At 46.8% G+C, this 25,054-nt stretch overlaps 1 protein-coding gene and 2 long non-coding RNA genes across 3 annotated transcripts in view; 1 reads left to right on the forward strand and 2 right to left on the reverse strand.

Moving 5' to 3' along the window:
* Positions 1-13,428, reverse strand: part of CMIP (c-Maf inducing protein) — a 126,713-nt gene extending 113,285 nt beyond the window's left edge. Inside the window, exon 1 of the mRNA XM_084533898.1 lies at positions 12,973-13,428. Coding sequence (XP_084390024.1) covers positions 12,973-13,293 — 321 coding nt within the window. The 5' untranslated portion in view covers positions 13,294-13,428. The remainder of the gene's footprint in view (positions 1-12,972) is intronic.
* On the forward strand, positions 12,911-15,076 carry LOC311443594. The gene is made up of 2 exons (XR_014697341.1): positions 12,911-13,042; positions 14,999-15,076. It is a non-coding gene; the product is annotated as an uncharacterized lncRNA (long non-coding RNA).
* An 8,636-nt stretch (positions 15,077-23,712) lies between these two features.
* On the reverse strand, positions 23,713-24,588 carry LOC311443663. The gene is made up of 2 exons (XR_014697389.1): positions 24,449-24,588; positions 23,713-24,155 (listed from the first exon to the last, which is right to left on the reverse strand). It is a non-coding gene; the product is annotated as an uncharacterized lncRNA (long non-coding RNA).
* Between the last annotated feature and the right edge of the window lie 466 nt (positions 24,589-25,054).

A 25,054-nucleotide genomic window follows, 5' to 3' on the forward strand; every position in this document is an offset into this window, starting at 1 on the left:
GTGCTTCACGTGATCTGCACACCAGGAACACCGGAATTTTAGGCCAGGAGGGTGTCATTGACTAATGGGGATTCTCCTTTCCCTCTGGAGTATAGGTTTATAAAGGAAAAAGATCATGTTCTCCAGGCAAGTTTATACAAAATGATTCATCTCTGGCCAGCTGCAGTCAAGACATCTGCTTGCTTTCATTTCGCTACGGGGAGATTCTCCCCCAACACCTCCAAAGGAGGCCAAGGCATAAAAAAAAAAACTTCATCAATTTACAAAATGAGACTGAAGGTGGCAGGTAAGTGACAGAGAGGCCCCGGGGCTCCTCTGCCCCACTGACAGTGTTCCTGAGAAATAGGGCACTGATAAAGGGCTGCTCCACCAGTGGCCTGCCCGCTTCCACACTGAGCCTGCGCCCCATGGCCTGCACCCAGGCCTGCCCTAAGGCTCCTTTGCTCTGAGAACCCCTCATGGGATCACGCAGACGGTCCTCCCGTGGTCAAATAAAGTTTGTGAACCCAGGCCTTTATAGCTTTTCCATATTAATCTGCACTCTGGGCATATATCCAATTAAGGCCTCACGTATAGATCACTGGGTTACTAGCTGGCTTGCGTGCTCGGGGGGAGGGGAAATAACAAGCTCATGACTGCATAATTTAACGCTGCCCGTGCTTTCACTTTTACATGCACAAGTCTTTCTGAATCTAGCCTTACCATAAATAAAGAGTAATAACATTTGCCGAAGAGAAGCTCGGGCCCCTACGTGCTGGAACACACAGGAGCTAATGCTGAATGCATTTACATTAAGGCTAACTCCGGCACGAGGAAGACAAGGTCTTTTCACAAGCATGCTACAAAAACAGGAAGCAAAGGGGAAAACTTTGCAGTGTTTGGAAACAGCAGAACACTGTTTGTACAGGCTTTTCTTACAAATGCAAAAAATAAAAATAAAAATCTGGTAACGTGCAATCTGAGCACAGCAAGAGCCTCAGATCAGACGCAAGGGTCTCAAGACAGCAGCTCTCAGAAGATCTACAGGTACAGACTGTACAGGCAGGGAGATGCACAGGGTACTTTATTTTTCCCATTTCTGCTAAGAAAGTCTGACAAGTAGAGAGACACAACCTCCCAAACGCTTGACGTTAAAGCCAGATAATGTAACACAACATTGCATCTTTATCTCGGCTCGAGCGGGTGTGATAAGTGAGCAGGCACTAGGAAACGCGCGCTCCACCACACTTAAATGCTCCCATTATTTTCTGAACTGCACTGAAAAAGGAAGACGGGTGGCAGGGGCCTTGCCTGCCCTGGGAGGCCATCCCTGCAGCGTAGGAAGCAGCTACACCATGGACTTCACCCCGGCACCATGAGTCAACAAGGTCCAGTGGCAGCCGGCACCAACACGGTGACTTCCCCCTGCAGCTGCAGGGCACAGAGCCCATCCCCACCTGAAGCTGCTCCAATGAACAAACGTCCTGCAGTGACCCAGCCTTGCTTCCCCTGCTCCTTTCAAGCCACTCAGTAGCACCGGTAAATGCACACAGCCTGCACAACATATGGGTGATGTGTAAGGGCTGTAAGTCCTGCCCCAGGTTTAACAAACCCAAAAGAAACACCTTGGGTTCAGACCAACAGAGGATGTGTCCTGGACTCGAGCGAGCACCAGGCAGGGCTCGGTACTTTCCCATGTCTTCCATCTCCACAAGGGAGCAGCTTCATACACGGTCAACTCCCACGGCAGATTTGATTTCACCAGATTTAAAGTACATTAGTCAATCCGAGTCACCGGGGACATTTGAAATAACTTGCAATAAATCAGACAAGATTAATTTCAAGGGAGGCAGTGACGTAGCACTGCAAGAAGCATGGAGCTAGAGTTAGAAGAGAAGCCATGAGGAATATTTCTCAATGCCAGTGAGCATGGAGGCACTGCAGTCTTCACGCATACACCGGGATCCAAAGGCAGAGCGGTTGCCCAGAAGGGGTATGTCAATATTTAATACCAAAGTGCATGTCTGGTCCTGCTCACTTCATTTCATTTCAAGCTTTTCCAGCTTTGTTTCCTGATTCATTCACAGCAATCACAAAAGATGAATTATCTAACCTTAGAAAATGTGTTTTCAGGCAGACGAGACATGCTGACTGTGTCCGTACTTTCACCTTCGGTAACAAAGTTCTGTGCCAGGAGAACTTTTATGTTTTCTTCAATATCCACATTACTTGGTTACAAAGTAGATGTGATTTTCGGTGCCAGGACTCCGCTCAAGCCACTTGCTCCTGAGGAGAGCAGAAAGAGCCTCTTCTGCACCCCTGGATGTCAGGCTACTCTTTAGTTACGGATTTGAAAATTTTCCTCAAAAGCAATTGTAATAGCAGTGACTAAAAAATGATGGATCTAAAAGAACCGCAGAGAGTTGAAAGAAAAACTAAACAAAGTAATGACTAATAATTGGCGCTTCTGGAACATCTTTCACCAATGCTCCTCAATTCCATACACCAGGAAAGAAAACCGTGTTTCGAAACAGACCGGGCTGGGAACACTACTTTGAGCCCTTACTACACAGCTGGAGTTGCTATTTCTTCTGGAAGAGATATGTGAAGAAACATCAATCCTCCTGCACTGAAGGAGTAAGCTGGAGCTCCCTTTCCAACCCTGTAATCATGCCACCACAACCTCCTTACTACAGGTAGCAGTTTACACCGGTTCCATGCTTTTTCCCCTGGTTTAAACAATGACAGAATGATGTCTGTAACACGATGGCTTTTTTCTCTCTCCCCAGATGTACAAACGACCCTCCCTGTTCTGTGTTACTCTCAGATAAGGCATACAATTGTTTCACTGAACTTGATGCATCTTCCACACGGAAGCACCAGGCAGCCCGTGTCCCAGCTGTGGCCACTTGGCTACCGAGCAGCAGGGCAAGGACATGGGTGGACCTCGCTCAGTAAAGTCCGTCAGAGCAGATGGAAACCTCCTACACTGCAGAAGGAAATGCTGCTGCTCCTGAAAGCAACACCGGGCCTTACGCAGCTGGAGTGCCCCCACCTCTCTGACCAAGGCAGGAAGGAGCTGTGCAGGTGACAGACCCGTAACCACAGCCGGGCACCCTGGCGCCAGAGCATCCTCTGAGCTTTGTGCTCAGCTCTCCAGTACTGCCCAGTCCAGCATCAGAAGAAGCAGCACAGAGGAACCTCTCCTCATCCAGATGTCTCTTCAAGCCGCCAGCAACAACACTACACTCAGATCCCCAACCAGAATAACCCCATAGCTACAGCAGAAAAACCTGCAGCGCTGCACCAGTGTATGCCATTGGGGCCTGGTGCATTGTGTAAGTGCCCCTGTAACTTTCTACTTTCAGTTTCCTACCTTCTTATGGTTTACATTGTAGCAGAGAGAAACATGATGTTTTGTGATGCCCCTGCAATCACGTTCTTCTCCAGTGGCTCCCAAATCTAAGTGCTCAACCTCAGAACGTTTGACTACCAAATGCACGGCGTGGAAGGGAGGGAGAACTGCAGATCTTTTTTCCAAAACAGATCACATCACCGTGATTCTACAGTTAACTTCACAAGACCACTCTCGTACTGAAAGCTTCAGTTCAGTCAACGTTTCCAGACTTACTCTTTACTTCTGCAATCAACCTTAATTGCCCCTAAAGCAAGAGCAAAACTGGAACTGCCAGCAGGGACCACTGGGAGAACACACAAACATGCAGACAGCAGAAAGGAGACCTGAACCGGCTGTGATGGGCTCCCAGCAGACACTCACTTTGCAGGAAGGCTGCAAGGTAGCACGGGGAGAGACACCGGGCCACATCCTGCTGTCACTCTCCCACACCTCCCCTGGTTTTTAATGGCATTTACAACCATTAAGCAAATGAGCAGCTATCAACGTCAGAGGAGACAGTGTGTCCTGGTGGCCAGAGACACGTCACTCAGCTCCAGCCCTGCCCAATTTATGAGCACTACAGCAAGGTGCTTGAGTCAACACAACCAGGAGATGCGCCCGATGCCTGCTGTCTGACTGGAGACACCCCGGGGAACCACGGGCACGCTCCTCGCGAGGAGCTGCAGGTTGAGGAGCTGCAGGTTGAGCGTGAACCTCGAGGGCAGGCATGTCGGACAGTGCAATCCGTGCTCCTCTGTCTCTGCTTTCCCCACGCACGAAGACCTGGACCAGAAAGCCCTCTGAGACGGCTGAACCACAGCTAAGGCAAAATCCAAAGACTCACAGAATGAAACAATTACACCACATCCCCAAATCGTATTTTCTGATTGTCTTAAAGGCCAAAAATAATCCTTCCTTTTTTTTTTTTTTTGTTGCTGTTGTTCACAGAAGGTCAAACAGACATTCATATTTTTGGAAGGAAACATATACACCCTTAGTATTTTCATTAAAAATTTAGATTCCACTGGGCAAGTTCCAGAAGTGTTTTGGGGTTTGTTGTGTTGGTTTTTTTTCAAAGCAGTTTCTACTTTACTATTAATAATGTCCATGCCTGAAAATGGATAGCGAAGTCATTCCAGTTTTATTTTAGCTGCTTGCATGGGTAAAGCAAAAACACAGCCTGCTGACAATACTCACTAACTGTATTACAATTGCAAATAAAATCTCCATGGTACAAGAGAACCCCATTGCAACAGGAACCAGGCTGGTAAGAGACACCTGCCAATCTCCAAAGTAATATTCGAAAAGCCAAAACAGACACAGATTAGGAGGAAAGGAGCACTGCCATCTAAAAGAACAGCATCACAACTTCAGGGCTGAGAAAATTCCACCCTGTGTCATTTGAAGTGTACTGTTAGGAACACACCATGGGCATCTTCGAGAAATTTAGAAAGAGTTTTATTTTAAAAATCATCAAAAATGTCTACCTGCATATGCATTTCCCTAATTTACATGCTCATTTAGATGTTAATTATCTATAAACAAATAAGGAATATGATTACTTTTTTGTTTACAGGAATACTTGCCTTATGTTTGGGTTGATATCACCAGAAATCTGATCCAGAAAATATGCATACATGTTTGTAGACATGCATTCTTCAAAAATAAGTAAAACTGATTTATAAGAGAAAAAAATATTTCTTATTATCCATTGCAGACACAGTTTCTCTTCAGGCCCAAGAAAAATACATACAACCATGTATTCTAAAAAAAATTAATCTCAAATTCTGCTTCACCTCAGCTTTCTTCAGGCAAGGCTTACTGCGCCACATGTGATACACTTGTAAACAAAATCTTTCAAAACCTAAAGCCATTCCTGTGTGATTTAAAACCTGAGTTTAGAATTTTTCAAAAGGAGAAAAAGATCTTGTTTTATTCAGCACTTCCTTAAGCACTGGAAATCCAAGAAGCAGAAGCCCGTTAGTGATAGCTTCAAGCATCCAACATCCCCATTCCTAGTACCGTGCAACTAGCTCAGCAGTCAGGCATATGAGAAGCATTGGATACATTTTTTATTTGTCCTTTTTAAGCCCTGGTTATTACTTTTCTCGTCAATGAGAGTGAAAGCAATTCTTCCCTGTTAAATTTTTCATGCAATGAGAAAGCCACGCAATCTCTCCGTTACAGGAACAAGAACTTGAGGGACACTGCAGCATATGCTGAGAAGTGCAAAAGCCCTTTCCGCAGAACTAAGCAATAACTCCGAGCAGGCAACAGAAGAGGAAAAAAAAAAACCACACTTCAAGGGCCCATACAAGGCTTATCCAACTGACATCCCCACTTTGTGTTGCCTCCAAAGTGAAAATGTCCAGAGAAGTGAGCATCAAGCCAGCAGCATCCTCCTAGGCCTGCAAGGAGCCGGGCAGTCACCCACATGCAAGCTTGAGCCAGGACCAGGCACCACCGCTGCCTAAGAAGGGAACTGAGATGGACTTTCTGTCTGGGGGCCTGCTGCTTAAATGGTGAAACAAACCTGACTCTGCCAGTAATTACATCTGCTGATCCATCATGACCCTGCTGGCTAATTAAATGTTAACCCGCTGCAGCAAAGTGCGTGCTTGTCCCCAGCTCTGGAGGACACGAAGGTCCAGAAGCAGCAGGTGGTCCATCCCAGCCTAAAACGCTGCTGTCCTCCAGGGCTATCAGACTATGCAGAGCAGCCCTCAGCTGCAATTTCTCTGTCCTCAGACACAGTTTTCACGGTAGAAGAGAGTCGTGGCAGAATAACTTCCCACCAGGACGCCACTGTCCGCACGTTGGCATCGAACGGGTGAAATACAACCGCAGCCCTGTCTCACGGGGGGATTTCCAGCAAGGCTGTCCTGTAAAAGCACCAATCACCCAAATGCAGGCTGCTTGACATCCAGGGATCCTTCGGCCAAGGAAAAAAAACCCGGGCCTCATTTTGCAGCGAGCTGTGCGAGCCTGGGGTTGAGTAGTCCGCGGCCCCCTGCCTGAGCCACCCGGGGAGCTGCAGCGAGCCCCCAGCTCCCCAAGCGTGACATCCCGTACCAGCAAGGAGTGGTAATCCCCCTCCTCAGATTACCCCGCTGAAGTCGACAGAGCGAGACCAAGAATGGACGTGACCGAGCGTACTTCCAGTTCGTGTTTTAGTCACTGCGATTTGACGGGCTTCTTAGGCTCAATTAGTAACAGGCACGCTTAAATCCAGAAAAACAGATGCCTTTTTTTCCCCAAGTTACTCCAAAAAAGGGAAAAAGACTGAAAATTATGTACAAATACACTGAAATCTCACATTGAATTGGAAGGAAATGGTGTTTGCCATGAGCTCATGCCCTAGATCCTGCCACCTGGCACCTCACCTGCTCCTGCTTTCCCCACTCCGCTGGCCCTGTCCCATCAGTCATGGGACAGCCCAAGAGGGGAAGTCAAGAAATGACTGCAAGCACTGAAACACCAATACTGGTAACTTTGAGAGTCCATAGACCCTGACACAGGACCCCCTCCTCCCAAACCTGGAGAGTATTTTTAAATTCTCCTCATTTTCAAGCCTGGGAAGTGAAGGCCCTTTAGTTCAGCATCTGGTTCTGACTTCATGTTTTTCTCTGCAACCACAAGAGCTAAACTTCACTCACCACTGACGTGCTCGGTTATAATGTATGCTTTTCAATTGTCTTTTCCCTTTCCTGGTATTGCCCCTGCATTCTTAAATATTGTGCAAAACAGGAAAATTTTACGCAATGATTTAATAATACATTGTTTTTGGCAGCAATTCCAGCCTACCATGTTTCCCTCTCTCTTCTTCCTCAACGTTTTGGTGGAACTATGCACTGAAACAGATCAGTTCTCCAACCCTGTATAAGGAAGACAACAAATCTGCAAAAAACTCAAATCTGCAAAAAATTCAAGTGCTCCCCCATCCAGTTGACACAGTGTTTCTCAATGTGATCCTGAGGAAAGGTTATGTTACTGAGGGCACATCCGTGATCCGTGCACGATGCTCTGTGGGGATTATACACGCTAAGGTATCGATCATCTTCTGCCATGCAATTGTTTACAGAGTTAAGCACTACATATCTGCAAACACTTGCAGACACAGAACAAAACTGAATCAACTAGCTGTGCTCAAAACACTAATAAACAAGCCACAATCTACCCATGCAACCCACAATCTGATTACTTCTAAAGACTCCAAAATGCTTGAACTACTTGAGGTAGATCTCTTCTTTCATAAATCCTATGTGGGGAGTGGAACAAACCCTATTAATACAGTTGTGCTTACTAATGCAGAAGACACAAGGAAATGAGAGAAGCCATTTTACTGTATCATGTTAAAACTCGCCTGTTATTTAGGAACTTCACATGTATAAACAAATTACCCGCAATAAATTAAACAGCTCCAAAAATCACTCCTCCCTATAAGCTCCCTGATAAGCCTCCCAGTTGTTTTTTTTTTTTCCCCTCCAAAAATGTTCTTCGACATACACAATTCTACCAATGATCTGGGTGGGACCAAGGCTTCAGCCTCTGTTTTCCAACTGGTAACAATGCAAACCTGAGCCTGCAAACTGGAACGTCAATGTGGATCGGAGTCTCCTCTGGCAAGCTACACATCCTTAGCATGGTCCACACATCCTTTCCTAGAAGAATCCCTGGGCTTCGACGACCCAGCAGACTCTCTCTGTCTCTAGCTATGATGCTCCACTACAAAACAAACAAAGATGATCTCACAGCTCCACCAAGACCCAGCCCTGCGAGGGATGCTGAGCTCCTCCGGTCCCTGCTGATGCGGGATGAGGTCCCCATCGGGTACCAGAGGCGATTCCCCCAGGGCACTATTACCACCGTGTAGTGGCGAGCACCACATCGTTAGTCCCCAGCCAAAAAGAAAAGTGTGGCAGAAGTATTTCTGAGTGTCCTCTTTGTTTATGCTCCTAAACATGTAAAATTTACTGGCTGGGTGTTAACACTAATAGCCTTAAGAGCTCTTGCTCTATCAATGAATATAGCTTCTGTTTTCATATTTTATGTAAGCTCCGTGACATATAAACACGTACCTTAACACTACTGACTTAGAAATATGCTTTTTAACCACTGTAGGAACTATATACTCAAAAGTATATTTGATAGGCATTAAACAACTTCAAAGAAATACCATTTTAGGTTTTCTTATGCCTAGCTACAGTCTAAGACAGCAATAAAGCAAGTTTCTTACAGTGGAGTATTATTCCATTAAATCACCAAGTCCTCAGAAAAATCTGGGTTTTGGTAGTGCAGACACATGCCTGGCTTTACCACGGAAACAGGTTCTCAACTTCAGCAGCACAGATAACATGCAGCAATTTGCAGCAAATTTTAAATTACCATGGGTTGTATGCAAACGGCAGGATTTGATGCCTTTTCTGGTATGCCTGAAGAAAATACCTGATGGATAGCAACAAGGTAAACCTGAACAGGGAAAAGCACGTACACCCAAACCTGTAACACTTCCTGTCAAATGAAAACAACCATGTGTAGTACAAAACAAGGAGAAATATTATCTTAAAACAGTACGTTAGCATTCTGCTGTTACAATGGATTGAAAAAAAATATCTTAAATTGCTTTGTTTTTTATGCATTCACATTTATTTACATGGATAATGATGGTAGGCCCATCAAGCTAGTTTCAACTCACATTCCTGAAGTCCCATCAATAGCACAAGGCTTGAAGTCAGCACTTGGTTGACTGACTGAACAGGCTGTTTACTCTTTTTTTGTTACTATTCTAGCTAATTCATTATAATTCTATTTTGAATCTGGATAACACAACAATATTCCTTTTCCAGGAAAGCTTTAAAAAAAAAAAATCTCCTTATAAGATTGTTTTGAAACTTCAGAGTTCTGCATAATACTTCCCACTTGAGCTAATTGTTTTTCAAGGGAAATTTAATTTTTAAAAGTGTGTTTTTCCAACTAATGGGAACCTGTGCTAAAGTAAACAATGAGTCTGGCTTGATAGGAATTTTTGCTCTATCTTTACAACAAGAAGGAAGGAAAGACATGTAATAGCATGCTGAAACACATGCAAGTAGCAAAATTGTTGAATTTTAAAAAACAATTAGAAGACAATTTTCTACTCCACTTCTCCTATTTGAAACACATCAGCCTGCCCTGCCTCATTTAATATTGATTGTGTCTCTAGAAGAAAACATAACTGCAGTCCCCTAACCCACTTATGTTCTTGTGTCAAGTACGTTTCTCATTAGCTACCTTGTCAATACGCTGCTGTCCTCATGCATCATCTTTGCACAGAAGAAAAGTATAAAGGCACTCAAATCTTTTCAGGATTGTTACTAGCGTGAACACAACACCACATTACATTCAACGTACCTGTCAAGGGGAAACCAAGAAACGTGGAATGGGCCTGAAAAGTCAAAGTTACACCTCCTTGAGGGATATTAATGAGTAACTTCATGGTTTCAATTACGTCTTATCTTCCCGGACGGGAATTAGAGAGGTCATCCCTAGCCAGCAAAAATGAATCGCTTATTTTTTCCTTCCTTGTCCGCTGCTGATACGTACGTATCATAAGTCTTTCTAGTAAGCCAGTACTTTAAAACCCCTTATCCTAAACATCAGCTCCCAGCTGGGGCAAGAGAAAGAATGGAAGAGAAAAGCAGTGCAGAGACATGAAATGGACAAGAGAGGAAGATATCGGTTCAGTTTCGCCTGCCAGCTTTAAACTACTGAAAATTTCTGAAGATAGCCATACCTTATTCTTCACAACAACAACAACAAAAGAAAAAGGGAAAAAAATCATAAAAGAAATATGAAATTGGATTTTATTACTTTGTTTTTATTATCACTGCCCTTCAAGCTGTGCAAGGACAGATCTTAGTAAAAAAAAAAAAAAAATAGCAAGGGCAATACATTTGGGTTTGGTAAGTGTTTGTAAAATAAACATTATTCTTCCCATGGGGAAGAAAGTCAGATACATCCCCAAGCAAGCTGTTTTCTGGCAAACAAAGTTTGTAAGTATCAAAATTTCCTACTGGGACTTTGGCATTTAAATTAAAAAAAAAAAGAAAAAAAAAAACATATCTGTATTTACTTGCACTAAAAAATACATCTTGACTAGGCTTTTATTTTGGTGCTGGTTAAGGGTGAGTCTACTGGTAAAACTATAGTGGTGAAACTGTAGTATTTTTAAGTATCCAGCTCCTTGAGAAATGAGAAACATGAAGAAAACGATGGAAACAACATGTAAATGAGATAAAGACCCAACACCTACAGTATGGGACTCCACAAGTTAACATGCTCCCATTTGTAAGCTCAGCACATACACCAATCTGCAACACAACTGTTACTATTCTTTTTTGATGAGCTTGGGCTTGTTTTAATTGAAAGTCACTTGTGGTCATGGAAAAAAAAAGCATTTTGTAAAGATTTTTTTCCTCCCTAAAGTTTACTAAAATATGATGGCCTGAGCACTTGTTCCATTGCGTTCTTACGTGGTGGTGCTTCCTCTACGGAAAGCTGTTTTGTCAGGTACAAAACATGTACCTACCTAATCGAACATGGAAAGTAGTTACATCTTGCAAAAATAACCTGTAGGTAGGGTCTCATTATTCACATTTTTATGTGGGCACATACCGTGTCTACCAGTGGAAAACACTGCAGAGGAATAATCCATACACAAAGTAATGCTAGCTCCTACCTCGCAGCCCAGGCATGGACATGTAGGAGCTTGCATGGAGAAGACTTCATGTCAAAGACACGTTTCAAGTGACGTTAAAAAGGAAAGAAAATGCCTAGAATCACCAAATCACCTATCCACTGTACTCACAGAGATGATTTCCCAGATCTGGATTTAGCTGTCATTACAACTTTTGCTTTCAAATGCAAAACAAAGTGATGTTATTTTCCTGTTCAATTTTATTCATGTTATATAGAATGCAGTAAAACTCGTCACGCCAGGGGATTTGCGAAGAGATGATGTGAAGATTAATTAGCAGCTGCTCATAAAGCACCCTGACTGTGGAAAGCCCTACGTGTAAAAATGACCTTGTTATCAAAGTTGCTGAGTGCGCCCAGTGCTCACTGTCAATGGAAGGTAGGGATATTTTCCTACAGCCCTTGAAAACCAAATGAGTTACATTTAAATACCTGCCTTTGGCTTCGAGAGGTTTTGGCATTCTGCCTGTCCCCCACTTCCTTAGGGGGGACCGCATATTTTGCGTAAGTCGCACCTTTTCACCTCCAGAAAAAAGAAGAAGATCTAGGGATCGCGGAGCCAGGAGATACCTGCTACGCACACCCGCGCATACGTTCAGGCAACAAGTGAACACGGATCGTACCCTCGTCCCCTAATTACTGCCTGGAAACCAAAGACTGCGTGCCACATAATAAAGCATAACAAAGCACGGGTATTTCTGTGAACAACGCTATCTGTGTGGTGAGTTAGCGCTGGAAAAAAAATTGATAAGGCGCAAGACCAAGCACGAAGAGCCCTGCTCAACAAAATGGAGCCTGCACTGGTGCACACAGTGTTTTGGTATCTACTTGCTACTTATGTGCCTAAAATAATTAGGAATGACATCGCGTTAATTAAAAGCACCACCCTATGGGACTTGGGAAATGTTTTCAGGGGCGATTTCTCGGGTGACAGCTCCACCAGAGAGCAGAGTTTGGCGTCTCCTGCACGAATACAACTTCATGCCTAAGTATTGCCACACTGCAGAGATTAATGTCTGAAGCACAATCACGCCTCGCTCTGCCGGTATCCTTCTCTGCTCAGAAATCATCAGCCACGGATACTGCCGGGAAAACGCCTCATCCCCACCAATATTCAACTTCCCCTCCGCGCCGATGGCACCTCGATAAAATGAAGCGCTGCGAGAACGACCAGCGCTCGTGCCTTTGCAGGGCTCCCTCCTGCCTTCGCACAGCAGCTCCAGCAGGGAAGGGAAAATATTCCCTCGGAAACACCCTCGGCAGCCCGGGGGGAAGCGGGACGTGGGGATGTCATTGTGGCACTGAAGGAGCTGCGTGAGGATGGGCAGCTGGCCTACCTGCAGGATGAAGGGGCTGCTGCTGATGGCCTGCATGGGCACCCCATGGCACTGCGTGGTGTCGGGGGACATGGACATGGCATGGTGTGGGGTCAGGGGACACTGCCATAGCACCCCATGACACGATGCCGGGGGACACAGCCACTGGGCATGATGAAACCCAGCTCTGTGCGCTGGCCGAGACCCATTCAGCCACCCCATTAACAGAAAACCCCACAAAAGCCAGCCCACGCTCCGGTGCCACGCGTGCCCTACATGTCACTGCACGACAAGCTAAACGAGGAGGGTACAGGCACAACCGTGCGATGTCCCGTAGCAAGGCCGGAATGAAACCATTGAGAAACCCGAGGCATTTACCCGTAAATCCCCGAAGGGCCGATGGCAGCCCGGTTACAGGAACCAGCGTGCGGCGCGCTCCGTGCACTGCCAGGGCGCAGAGCCTGGGCGCAGCCGGTCCCAGCTGCGCAACCCCGACCCAAACCTACCCGTTCTCACCCCAAAGCCTTATTCCCTTCCCTAACTCACCGTGGCCGAGGCGACGCCGGTGTCCGCCAGGGTCAAGTGGTGCGGCTCCCAGCGGCGCAGGAACTTGGAGGTGAGGATCTTGCTGAGAAACGTCCGGGGGTGCCGGATGGCGCACACCTGGATGTCCCCCTCCTGCAGCAGCTTGTACCTCATGCCGTTGCAGTGCAGCGGGGGCCGGCGGCAGGGAGCGGCGCCCATTTTGGGGCCCCCCTCGGGCCCGGGTACGTCGGGGGGAGGCGGCCCCTTGCCCTCCTCCTGCTGCTGCTGCTGCTGCTGCCCGCGGTCGCCGCTGCCCCCGCCGGGGCCGCCGCTGCGATCCATGGGCAGCGCGGGGTGGCGGCGCCCGGCCCCGCGGAGGCGGGGGGGTGGGGGGAGAAGGAGAGAGATCCGAGGAGGCGGCGAGGTCAGGGAATTAAATAAAAAAGGAAAAAAAATAGGGAAAAAATGGGGGGGAGAGGGGAGAAAAGGGGAAAAAATGAAAGAAAGAAAAAAGGAAAAGGGGAAATTTGAAAAAAAAAATTGGGGGAAAATAGGGGGAGTGTGGGAAAAGGGGAGAAAAGGATGGGAAAAAGAGGGGAAAAAAGGGAAAAGGGGGAAAAAGGTGGGGGGAAAAAAGAAAAGAGAAAAAAAAAAAAAAAAAAGGGAAAAAAAATCGCCGTGGGGGAAGGGATCCGCACACACCGCGGGGGTTAAAGGGAGAAGGGCAGCGGCCGAGCCCCGGCCTCAGAGTCGGCGGTCCGCCCCCCGGCGGGTCCCCCGGCGGCTCGCACGGCGCCACATCCACGCTGCCGGCCGGGAGAGAGCGGGGCGGGGGCGGCGGTGGTCCCGGCGGGGGCTGCTGCTGCTGCTGGTAGTGGTGGTGGTAGTGCTGCTGCTGCTGCTGCTGGTGGCGGTGGCGGTGCTGGCGGCGGGGGCTGCGGGGCGTCCGGCCGCGGCTCCTTCCTTCCCCCCGGGGCGGGCGCGCGCGTGCATGTAGGTGGGTGCGTGGGTGCCCGCGCGTGGCCGGGCGGTGCGGGGCGGGCTGGGGCGCGCGGGGAGGTCTCTGCCTGTGCGTGTGTGTGTGTGAGAGAGGGGTGTGGATGTGTGTGTGTGTGTGTGTGTGTGTGCGTGCGGTGTGTGTGTGTCTGTGTGTGCTGGCCCCGCGCGCCGCCGCCGCCGCGGGAGGAGGAGGAGGAGGAGGCGGCGGGAGGCTGCCGGCAGCGCTCGCCCCGCTCGCCGGAGCGGCTCCGGGCTCAGCCCATTGGCTGCGGGGGGGTCACGTGCGGCCCGCGCTGACGTCAATGGCCGCGGAGCCGCCGAGGGCAGCGGCAGCAGCAGCAGCAGCAGGAGCAGAAGCGGCGGTGGCCGCGCGAGGTGCGCGGGAAGCGGCGCGCGCTGCTGCTGCCCCCGCCCCTCCCTGCTTCGCCTCAGAGGGGCCGCGCCGTGGCCGCCGACCCCGATCGGGGACAGGGACGAAGAGGAGGAGGAGGAGGAGGAGGAGGAGGAGGAGGAGGAGGAGGAAGAGGCCGGGGGGAGCCGCCCGGGAAGGGCGGAGGTGCCTGGCCACACACCTGCGCGCCTCACCGCGGCCGCCCGCCCTCCGCCATGAGGGGAAGCCCCGCGCGGCGCGGGCTGTGAGGAGCGCGTTGGGGAATAAACGCGTTTTCTCTCTTTTTTTCTCTCCCGGTACTCCGTTTTCTCGCAGCCCCCGCGCTGGCAGCAGCCCAGGGACGGGGCCGTGGACCTCAGGGGGGGTCCGGTGGCTTCGCTCCGGGGCGATCACCTCAGAAAAAGGGCGGCAGAGCCCCGCAGCGCCGCTCCCCTCAGGCAGCCCGGCGGGGCCGGGGTCAACGGTGTCCGTAGCAGGCGTTGTCCTCCGGTAACCCGGCATCACAGCAGCGGCATTCCCCCAAAAAAAAATAAATGGGGGGAAAAATAACTCCCTTCCTGGACTTCTGAACGGCTTAGCGGCTCGGTGATGCTGTGTGCAACATGGATGCCCTATCAGGAGATATCCTATCACTTACACTCAGTTTTTATCTCCTAGGTACTCACAGAACTCGGATCTTGTTTGCAGTTTCCCAGTTGGAACCGACACATTAGGACCAATAAAAAAACAAATTACGTTTTATGCAATCCATACACATGTTATTAAACTGCGGAACACACTGCGCTGGGTATTGCCGGGGTCACGAATTGGGGAGGAATTTACTGGGCTGTTTTACGCGATGCTAGCAAAACATTTGGAGCAAGTATAAACCTTCGTGCTGAGAGGTTTAAACTCATCCCCAGTGTAGGGAGGTTGGGAAAGGGAAGGAGTGCTGGGTGGTGAGCAGATGATCACACGGCGTGTACCTGCCGCTGGGCTTCTGGCAGCAGCTCCCAGAGCACTCCTCAAAGGAGAGGTCACGATGCCAAGCAAGGTGCCAGCAGCGGAGCCCGGAGCCCGCCCCAAACTCTTTCATCTGAAACTCACGTTCACACTGCGAGTCACACAAATCGCTGGAGAGGCGAGCTGCAACTGGAAGGGTTTGGAAGCTTTTTGCCATAAAGCCTTTTGTACTGGCTGCTGTCAAAGACGACACCTGACTGGATGGACTGCAATTCCTGCGAGCATCGCACGTGTTGTTATAAAGCTATTGTGTTAAATAGGTTGGCATTTGACAGCAGAACTGCTGGTTAAACACTTTCAGGAGGGAAGAGGGTTGTAATCTATCAATTACTCACAAACTCTAGGGATACTTTTGTTGAACGTTACTATCAAAATTATTTATAAAAAGCTAGGAAGTCGCCAGAGTACTCTTAAGTACCAGTTTATAGAAGGATGCACGGAATTACACAATTTGGCTAAGGTTAGAAGAAAGGCACTCATTTAATGACATGAACGATACAACCAACAGGAAGACAAACATCTCTTTTATAGAGATTCACTTTGTCAGTATCTAAGAGCCCCGGTAATTACCTCCTGCACCAAACACTGCGGGCAGTTCCCACAGAGCTCTGTTTCCATATACCGGGGGGGGGGGGGGGGGGGTGAACGACATGCACTTTTACAATGAAATCAAATCAGACCTACTCATATATGTCAGTATGTGTGGATCTGCAATAATAATTTAAAAAATCTAAATTCTGAAAGGACAGCTTTGCTTAAGTGTAAGCTTTTTACAGCAGGCACTGTCTGTTTCTTGGAGTTCCTTGAATGCCCGGTACAAGGGAGACCTCTTCTTGTTTGACCCGAGGCACTGTTCTGGTACAAACAATAATAGTGTCAACAGCAGGACTATTCGCACACACTCACCTGCACCAACACGTTGATCAGCCAGAACTGCAACCAACGTGGCTATTTTGGTGAAAGTTCATGCAAGCTAGCCACCTGCTCAAACCACTGCTTTAAATCTACCATAGCTGTCGTCTCTGACAGCTGTGTGCCAACGGGAAGATGATATGTAAAGAGTCTGGTGTTTTAAAGTGAATTTCCTGGTAGATTAGAGCAGATGTTTTCAACTTGTGTTCCACAGAAGCTAACAAATAAAGCAAGGGTGGTCGACAGCAGCCAGCCTGGAAGGATCCAAGCCCCCACTGGAGATCCACAGTTCAGAAGTGTTGAAATCCACTGGGGTATTGCAAAAGCACGGCACCACCGCTAGCAAGTCAAGGACAGAGGTCTGAATCCTCAGCAGTGCTGCGCGTTTGCAGCTCGCACTGAATCCACGCTGTCAGGCTGCAGGTGTTCTCTCTGGAGGAAACTCAGCACAGGGCGATAAGATCAAGGTATGAAATCTCACATTGTCTGCCAGAATGGGGCAACCAAAATCCCTGTCTGGACAAGTGAAATCAAAACACGCTGCTCACTGCGCAGCTTGCTGCAACACACGTTAGCCATCCAAGCTGCAGCCAAGGGTTGCGATGAGACCCAAGGCTGAACATGTTAAAACTAACACCACTTCTCATTTCCCTTATAAACTGTATCAAGCCAAAGCTGGATGGATTGTGCTCCAGCTTTGTGCCTTTCCAAATTCCCTCTTCTGGCTCCATGCAGCCCCACAGACATCTCAGGTATACACGTACAGCAGTATTGCAAAGTGAAGTTTGGGGGTCACTGTATTTTTTGTATTTCTCCCAACAATCCATGTTTTATGAGCAAATCCAGTCCGAAGTTTACTGTGAATGTGGGACATCTTTCATTTATGTAATAAACACTGAGCACGTCATTCATAATAGTGTATCAGTAGAAGTGTACCTCTACAGGTGTTTATGGGCATGCTATCAGTTTTGAATAATTCAAAAGTTTGTGAGTTTTTCTTTGAAATACTTCATCTCGGTGCTAATCAGCCTCACTAGCTGTCACACAGTTTAAGGCAGGCAGACTTCTGGATCAGCAACAGAGGAATAGAATTGGACTCTTTTTTTTCCATTCTCAAAATTAATTCAGTTGTGATCTGTACTATTCAGAATTCATCTCCTCAGCTGTACGCTTGTAAAACCAGGAACGCCCGTTTGCAAGTTTCAGCTGTGTCTCCAGTCCTAAAAAAGAACTTTTCATGCATTTCCAGTATTTGGTCTCTTGCCTGTCTCCAGCCCATCAGGTGTTCTGCTGAGGTCCCGTGTGGGTGCCGAAACAGAAGCACTGGCCTGAGTTACCTTCTTAAGCTTGGTAACACCCGTCCATACGCATGTGCTAGAACAAAAACTGTGATATTCTGAAGGAAAAGACGACGGGCAATTTGTGAGTACTGCTCAGTGCCAATAAGGCAGGTTGAGCAGCAGTGGGGGGCTTGGAAAACCCACGAGAAAACCACTTGAGGTGCCAAAACATAGGCAGGGAAAAAACTATTGCCCAAAGGGACCTTCTATGAGAGTAAATCCATGCAGTGGCATTGCATGACAAGCTAAATGAGGGGAGTAAAGGAGCAACTGTGGCAAGGGCCAGATATAAATACTGAGATGCTTTAGCAGGGGATGCACTTAAGAGGGGAGAGAGCACTCTCCCCAGAGAGGATTAGCTGGATTTGTAGTATGCTTTCAAAGGGAAAACAAGAAAAAGGAATAAAATAAGCCTGTGCTCCACCTTTGCATTATTCCTAATTTATTTCACAGATTATGGTATTAACAGATGTTTTGGCAAGCTCTTTCCCCAGTCCAACCAAAGAGGGAAGAAGAAAAAATCTGCTTTTATTGTCTCACTGAATTTTTTTGTTAGAGGCTGGAAGGGCCTGCCACATTCATAATTTCTGTTAAAAACAAAAAACACACACAATACAACAATCAAAAAAAAAAAAGTTGCTATTGTCTGCTCAACATGTTCCTGAGAGTTGTCTGCACAGAGATGGAAGATAGTTTCTCCAAGCAGAGAAGCAAGCACCAGGAATTCCCAACTTGTGTTCAATGTCCGTTTAGACTCTTACGCAGTAGCTGTCCCTCTTACATTTGAACCCTTGATGCATATTAGAGATAATGCAGCTTTCTGCCCTTAGTCACAGAGGTGCTGTGTGGATTATGGAATTCTTTAGTCAATGCTTGCAAATTGCCACTGTTGACTCAGAGCAAATTCCTGCTATCAGACTCACTAGTCAGCTCATTTTCATAACAATGCTGTATTGTTAAAAAATACTTTAAAACCATTCTTCAGTGAAACTGGGGAATACAACAAATCCAAGCAAACATATGAAACATAAAAGAGATGCTGTATCAATATCGCTAAAAGTCCTGCATTTGAAGTTTAAGTTAATCACCACAGTGGCATTAGGGAGATACGGGTGAGTCATAAAACTTTGAGAAACAGAATTGTTTCCCAAAAGGATTGATGGACATTTAAAACCTAACTAGATAAAGATTAAAGGAACCCACCCCGCAAGGAGCAGTTCTGCAGTTGCCCCTAAGGGAAGGATGGGCTTGATTAGGATGCCATTGACCACAGATGCATAAAATTAAGATTGCATTTGGAAGCATCTCTTTCTTTTTGCCAAATCTCTCACCACCCACTTCTTCTGAGCCTAACCTTAACATTGGAGGACACTTCTACAGATGAAGTCATAAGAGGACAGTCAGACTCCGGGAATGTGACATCTCTGACGTTCAGATTTTGACTCCTCTCGGGTTCACTCAGTCTCTGTGTCCTTGTTTTCCCAGCTGATGGACATCACACGGTGGGGCTAACCGCATGCCGCACAGGCTGATGACAAACACGTCTTTGATTCCTCACTGACACAATGCACACTTTTGAGTGCATGATGCAGAAATCATACTTTTTTTCTGCCTGTCATCATCAGATGCTCTGGTACAAGGGTATGTAGGATGAAGCTGGTGGTATCAATTGCTAGAAGGAGCCTGCCATCTGCTGATCTGAACGGCACTCCAGTCTAGCTTTTACCTGATCTGATATTAGTAGGACAGAGCTCTGAACAAAGCAGGTAAAAAGTCTGAGCAGAACCAGCATTAACAGACTTGCTGTGGTAAAGGAATTTATTTAAGTGGAAAGAGGAAGTCTCGAGTCTATAACCTCATGTCTAAGTCTGAAGCAGACAAACAGAAACAAAGAGGCAACTAAAATAAACAGACGAGTAGATAGGAAGGAAATCAGCAGAAGGTACAAAAAGAGGAGGAAGAGCCTGAAATTTCTTCTCTGCTTTGCTGCACCCGGTCAGAAAATGAGCCAAGATGTCAGCCCTCGTTCCCCTGCATTCACCCTTCTAAGTGACAGCGGCCTTACGTGGTAAACTTCTTCCTTTTGAGCTCTTACCTTCTTCCAGGGCCACCCACATGGCCAGGCACGAAAAAGCCCTGGAAAAACAAAAGCTCCCAACAAAATTCACCAGGCTGCTGCCTCTTTTTTCCTTTAAGATGCACGTAAAAAACTTTCATTTGGCATGACCATGGAGAAATCACCATTTCCATTAAACCGTCTGCATTACTGTTACCTGATCTTCCCACCCCCGGCTAATTCTATTTCATCCATAGTTCACATCCTACCAGCCACACCAAGCTGAGTGCTTGTCAGTCCAGAGTGCACTATTAGGTCTCAGCCCTCATAAAACATCACTGTAATAAAAATAAGCATTAAAAGTCAAAGGGAAAAGGGATATGATACAGAGCTGCAAGCTTGTTACAGTAAGGTGAAGTTTCCCCAAAACAGAGGAAGAACAACTAAGAAAGAAAAAGGTAGTCTACAGATTAGGGAAGTGTATCTTCAGTCACGGAACCAACACTCTGGGGAAGTGAAATTAGAAGTGGATGAAGCACTGAAAGACTTGGATGTTTTCAAAAGCCCACTGGAGAGAAGAGAAAAAAAAAAAAAAAAGGAAAAAAGAAAAAAAAAAAAGAAAAAGCAGAATGGGAAAGTGTCAAAAGTATTACCAGGATTAATATCCATAGATTCTCCAGAGAAGAGGTGTCATAAGAGGAAGAATGAGAACGTAAAATAACATCCTTAATTGTTATTTTTCTTATTAAATTCCTGTGTTATGAGTGTTTCAACACAACGTTGCACAAAAGGCAGCTGAGACTCTCCCACTTGTCCTCAGTCCTTTCCTAACATCACATGCCACGTGCAGGGTTCAGCAGCAAAGAATAAACTCCCATCCAACGACAGGGCACATCATCCAGTGCTTGTGGCTTTGAAAATATATCTAAGGCAGTCCTTGGCCTAACAAGTTTGAGAAAACAAATGCAAAGGACAGAGGGAAGCAGCAATTTAACACACTCCTGTTTTTCACAGTTTAGAGATTCCCAGGTACAACTAAAGAAATCAGCTGTTTGGGTATGCTTTGGTAATTATACACCTTTTAATTCTTATCAGCAGAGTTTCTTGGAAGTATAATATCCTTGGAGTCTTTGCAGTCTAAGGGGAAAATTAGAAGTCTCAGTGATTTGTCTAGGACAGTCCCCAGCTGACATGCAACAGAGCAGAGCAAGATGATGACAAATCCAGAGCATTATATGAAAAGAACAGATGGTCAGTAATGGTGGATTTCACCCACACGGACAGACTGTACTATACACCTAGAAGAAATGCAACAGACATCATGACCAGAAAAAAAAAAAAAAAGAGCTTAAAAAATATATGTATATAATATAATAATATAATAATGTATATAATATACATTATATAATATAATAATATAATAATGTATATAATATACATTATATAATATAATAATATAATAATGTATATAATATAATAATATAATATATAATAATATATGTATAGTTTTGGTAGCGCCCAAGGCTGTATTGACCACAGAAAGCAGGGTTTCTGAGCAACCACACTATTGCAAAAGTGTTTTCTATGATATACCAATTTGATTTCCAGTGTATAAGGCCATTTTTTCGCAATACAGAAAAGATCAGCTACAAGGAACACGTGTTGGTTAAGGTTTTCCTTGATGCTGTGTAAAGCTGTAAGACACAGATGCAGAGCGAGACGCTCGGAAAGGATCCCCTGTCTGGCACCGGCTCCTGAAGCCGTCAGTAGGACGTTGTGAGCACTCTGGCTGGTGCAGCTGTTGGTGGAAAACAACCCGTGGATCGGTTAATTTAACTCCATCAGCAAATTGCAGCGGTGCAGGTATCAATTTACATCAATTAGCACAGCCACGCAGTGGATGGGAGGATCGGGAGGAGCTGCAGGAGTCAGGCCTGTAAGGCGTGCAGCACCGAGCCGGGTCAGCAGCACAAGTGGTACGAAGGCGCTGTGGGTATCAGGTCGTGCTCGTGAGTATGGCCAGCCTGGCTTTGGCCTCATCTGTTCTGCTGCCAGGAGCAAAGATCAGAGCAGTTCTAAGCACTACCCAATTTCTGACAGCGAAACAAGAACTAAAGAAAATGTTGGGTGAAGTCGGCAGGGCTGATGCTCTGTGTAGAAAGGTGCAAGCAGGGATCACGGGGTTGGCTTAGCACTGAATGGTTTGGAGACATCCTACTATCACTGATAGCTCGGTGTGAGCATCCAGAGGCAGGTGAACCCCGTGGCTCAAGGATGTCTGGGGAGATTACAGTTAGCTTAGCAGCACTGCTGAATGAAAAACTGCACGTGGGCTAGGAAAGAAAGTCCAGCTAGAGGGTTCCTCCAGGCAGCTGTTTCAGCTAACTTCTCCCGTTAAATGGTGGGGTTAACTGAGCACCAGCCCTTAATGAACCTCGGCGTTTCCTAATGCCCTGCGCTCTGAGGGCAGCGGGCATTCAGGAGCACAGCTATTTAATGCATTTGGAGCCACGTAGCTGGGTTCTGGGAATAATTCTTCCCGTCATTGTGCACAGGGACTACAGCAACCATTTCCTAAAGCACAAAGGATGCAAGCAGCTGGGAAGGGAGCCATTTTAAGGTCAAAGAATGAGCTTTCTGCTAATGGATCTGAGCACCTGTAAATGAAAATCCAAAGGAGAGTTATGGAAATCATGGCAGGCTGATTGGTTTCCTTTTGTAGTTTTTTTTTTTTTTAGAAAGAAAAAAGGAAGACAGAGGCTGCCCAGAGCAATCAGAGGAGGGAATTTAGGGATGCAGTTCCTGGAATCATTCATTGCCTGGGAAGAGGGGAGGATTTCAGGAAAGGCTGCTGCCCTGTTTTCACACCGATGTGGATTACGAAACTGTGTGGGTTCACACTTGCCATGCAGCTGCAGTTGCCTGTCTTAGGCTAAGCCAATTAGTCCGAAAGAGCAAATAAAGAGAGATCACCTTTAATATGCGGCGCTGCCACTGCTTCCAAAATACTTTCCTGTGGGCACTGAAGCGATGTTTTCATTCATCCACCAGTAAAAACGCAGCCTTAACCCATCTGCCTGTGCCTCTGTGTATATATCTGGGTAATTTAATAAGTGCTGCTGGGTGTTGATTTACGTCATTGTATCTCTATATAAGCATGTCTCTGTGAGCATGCTGTCGGTTGTCTGTGAGCGCTCATTGTTCCTGGTGTGTGTGTGTATGTCTGTGTGCCTCTCTCTCTGCCTGAATGTGGTTTTGTTTAAAATTTTTCCCTAGAAAAAACAAGGAGTCAGACGTTTCATGAGGTTGTTAGTGAAAACCGAGGAAAGGAAGGAGGAGACTGTAAGGGATAATTTACTGAGAAAAAGGGGTAGATTTGGATACAGTTAATCATCTGCCTCAGCATTCACCAGAGAAGATGGGGGAGTTCATTCCAGACATTAAAATGTCTCAGGGGAGGATCGTATAGATCATGCTAGAAGAGAGATAGAAACAGTAAATTACCTAAAGGCTGACAAAGCAATGGAGCCAGATGTCATCTGATCCCAAAGCAAGAATAAAAGCAGGGAGAGAGAGAAGCTTCCCAAGGTATGCCCAGGATTCCCTTGGAAATTTGGGGTAGAGATTGGGAAAATTACTTCTAACCCCACTGGTGAGGCAGATCTCTGGAATACTGCATTAATTTTGAACCCATAACCTGGTTCCAGCTCTAATTCCGGCTCGCAGAGGAAAGGCATTATTCTGAGTCAGAATGCAGAACAAAAGAACATTAGAATCGAAATAAGCACAGTTTCCCAACATGCCAGCATCCCTTGAAAAATAAGCCTCAATAATGGCCCAGGAACACTTTCATAACATAAGTCTCCTCGAACCGACAGCAGAAGGGCTCCTACAGATTTTCCAGCTCCGGTGCCCAGATCGCGTTGCACATACAGCTTGTTTTCCTGCACTTAAACAATCGTGGGCCTGACTCACCGCCCCTTCGCCGCGGTGCTGGGCCAGCTGGGCTGCAGCATAAACAACCCACCTCGGTGGCACCTCACCAGGGTAAACACGGGGGAGCAGCCGCCGCCGAGCCCTGCACGCTGACGTTCTCCGTCTCAGAGAAGAGAAAGGGGATTCCTGTTTCAGAAGGTGCTACACATCCTAAGACCACAGGAAACTTAAGGATTTTCTGGATGTTCGCTGGATGTGTCCTCATATACCAGGAAAAAAAACAGGAATTTTCAGCAGCGGTGCTCTAAGGACAGTGATCCTGCTCACACCCAACCCGTACTGGCCTCTGTTAACCAGATTTTGTGAACACACAAACGTTTGCAAAGTGCTGGGTATGTTACCCGTGTCCTCCGTGACACTTTGGCTGTGATTCAGTGTAGTACCTGAGGTACCAGGGACATTTTCTACAAATCCTCTGCAGAGGGACTGACTTGCCTGCTCGGTACAACTCTTCCCCGCCGTGCTATTAGACACGAAGAACATCAGCTCTGGCTGTTACATGCATTTCCTAGAAGAGGTAAAAGAAACAGAGGAAATTAGGTCTAATATCCCCGCATACAATTCTTCAGATGAAAGTTGCCTAACAAAAATATTTCCTGCAATAAAACACTACCCTCCTTTGTACAGAGCAAAGAATGGCTCGGATTTTGAGGCAGCTGGATACTTGCTAGCTTCCCTATAAAAATTCACACTGAATCCGTAAACATTTGACGATCCTGGCCACACTTGTCCTTTTCAAGAAGTTTTCCCCACCGCCCCAGATAGGTTTTCCCAAATGAATACAAAGTGATTTCTCATTACAGCACACCGTCAGCAGCACCCCTACGTGCTCCTCCAGCCTGCTGCCCATCCCGCTGCTGGTGCTGACCCCGCAGGACGACCACCAGCGGGACCAGGAGCGGCCACGGGACCCGTCTGCCATAAAACCCAGCTGGCCATTCCCCGCTCGGTGCCTTAGGATGGGATGTGTCAGCCAGGGCTATTGTTTTTAACAGGAAGCAAGTTCGGCCGCCTCTGTAATTTAGATTGTGGGCAATAAGCAGGGGTGTGGTGTGCAAAGCAAACAGCACAGGATTAACAGCTCCTTGCGCCAGGGCTGCGGCCCCCTGCATCTTGTCCCTCGGTGGAGAGGGCTTCTCCCAGGGACCACAGCCAGGAGCTGCCACCCGAGCAGCCTCCGGGTTTCCAAGCGGATGGCAAAGATAAGAGCACAGACCCACTCTCTGACAGACCTTTAGAGGCTACTCATCTTGAAATGAGATTACAAGAGAAAATTAAGAACAGCCTTCTCCTTTCAATAGGTCTTTAAAAACAATAACCAGGCTTTACTGTAAATTCATTTATTTACCCTCAGCATGCCAATTCCCAAGCTGATATCTCCTCTGTGTACCGGGGATATATATAGAT

This window comes from Aythya ferina, assembly GCF_964211825.1.
Source record: "Aythya ferina genome assembly, chromosome: 12".
NCBI classification, from domain to species: domain Eukaryota; kingdom Metazoa; phylum Chordata; class Aves; order Anseriformes; family Anatidae; genus Aythya; species Aythya ferina.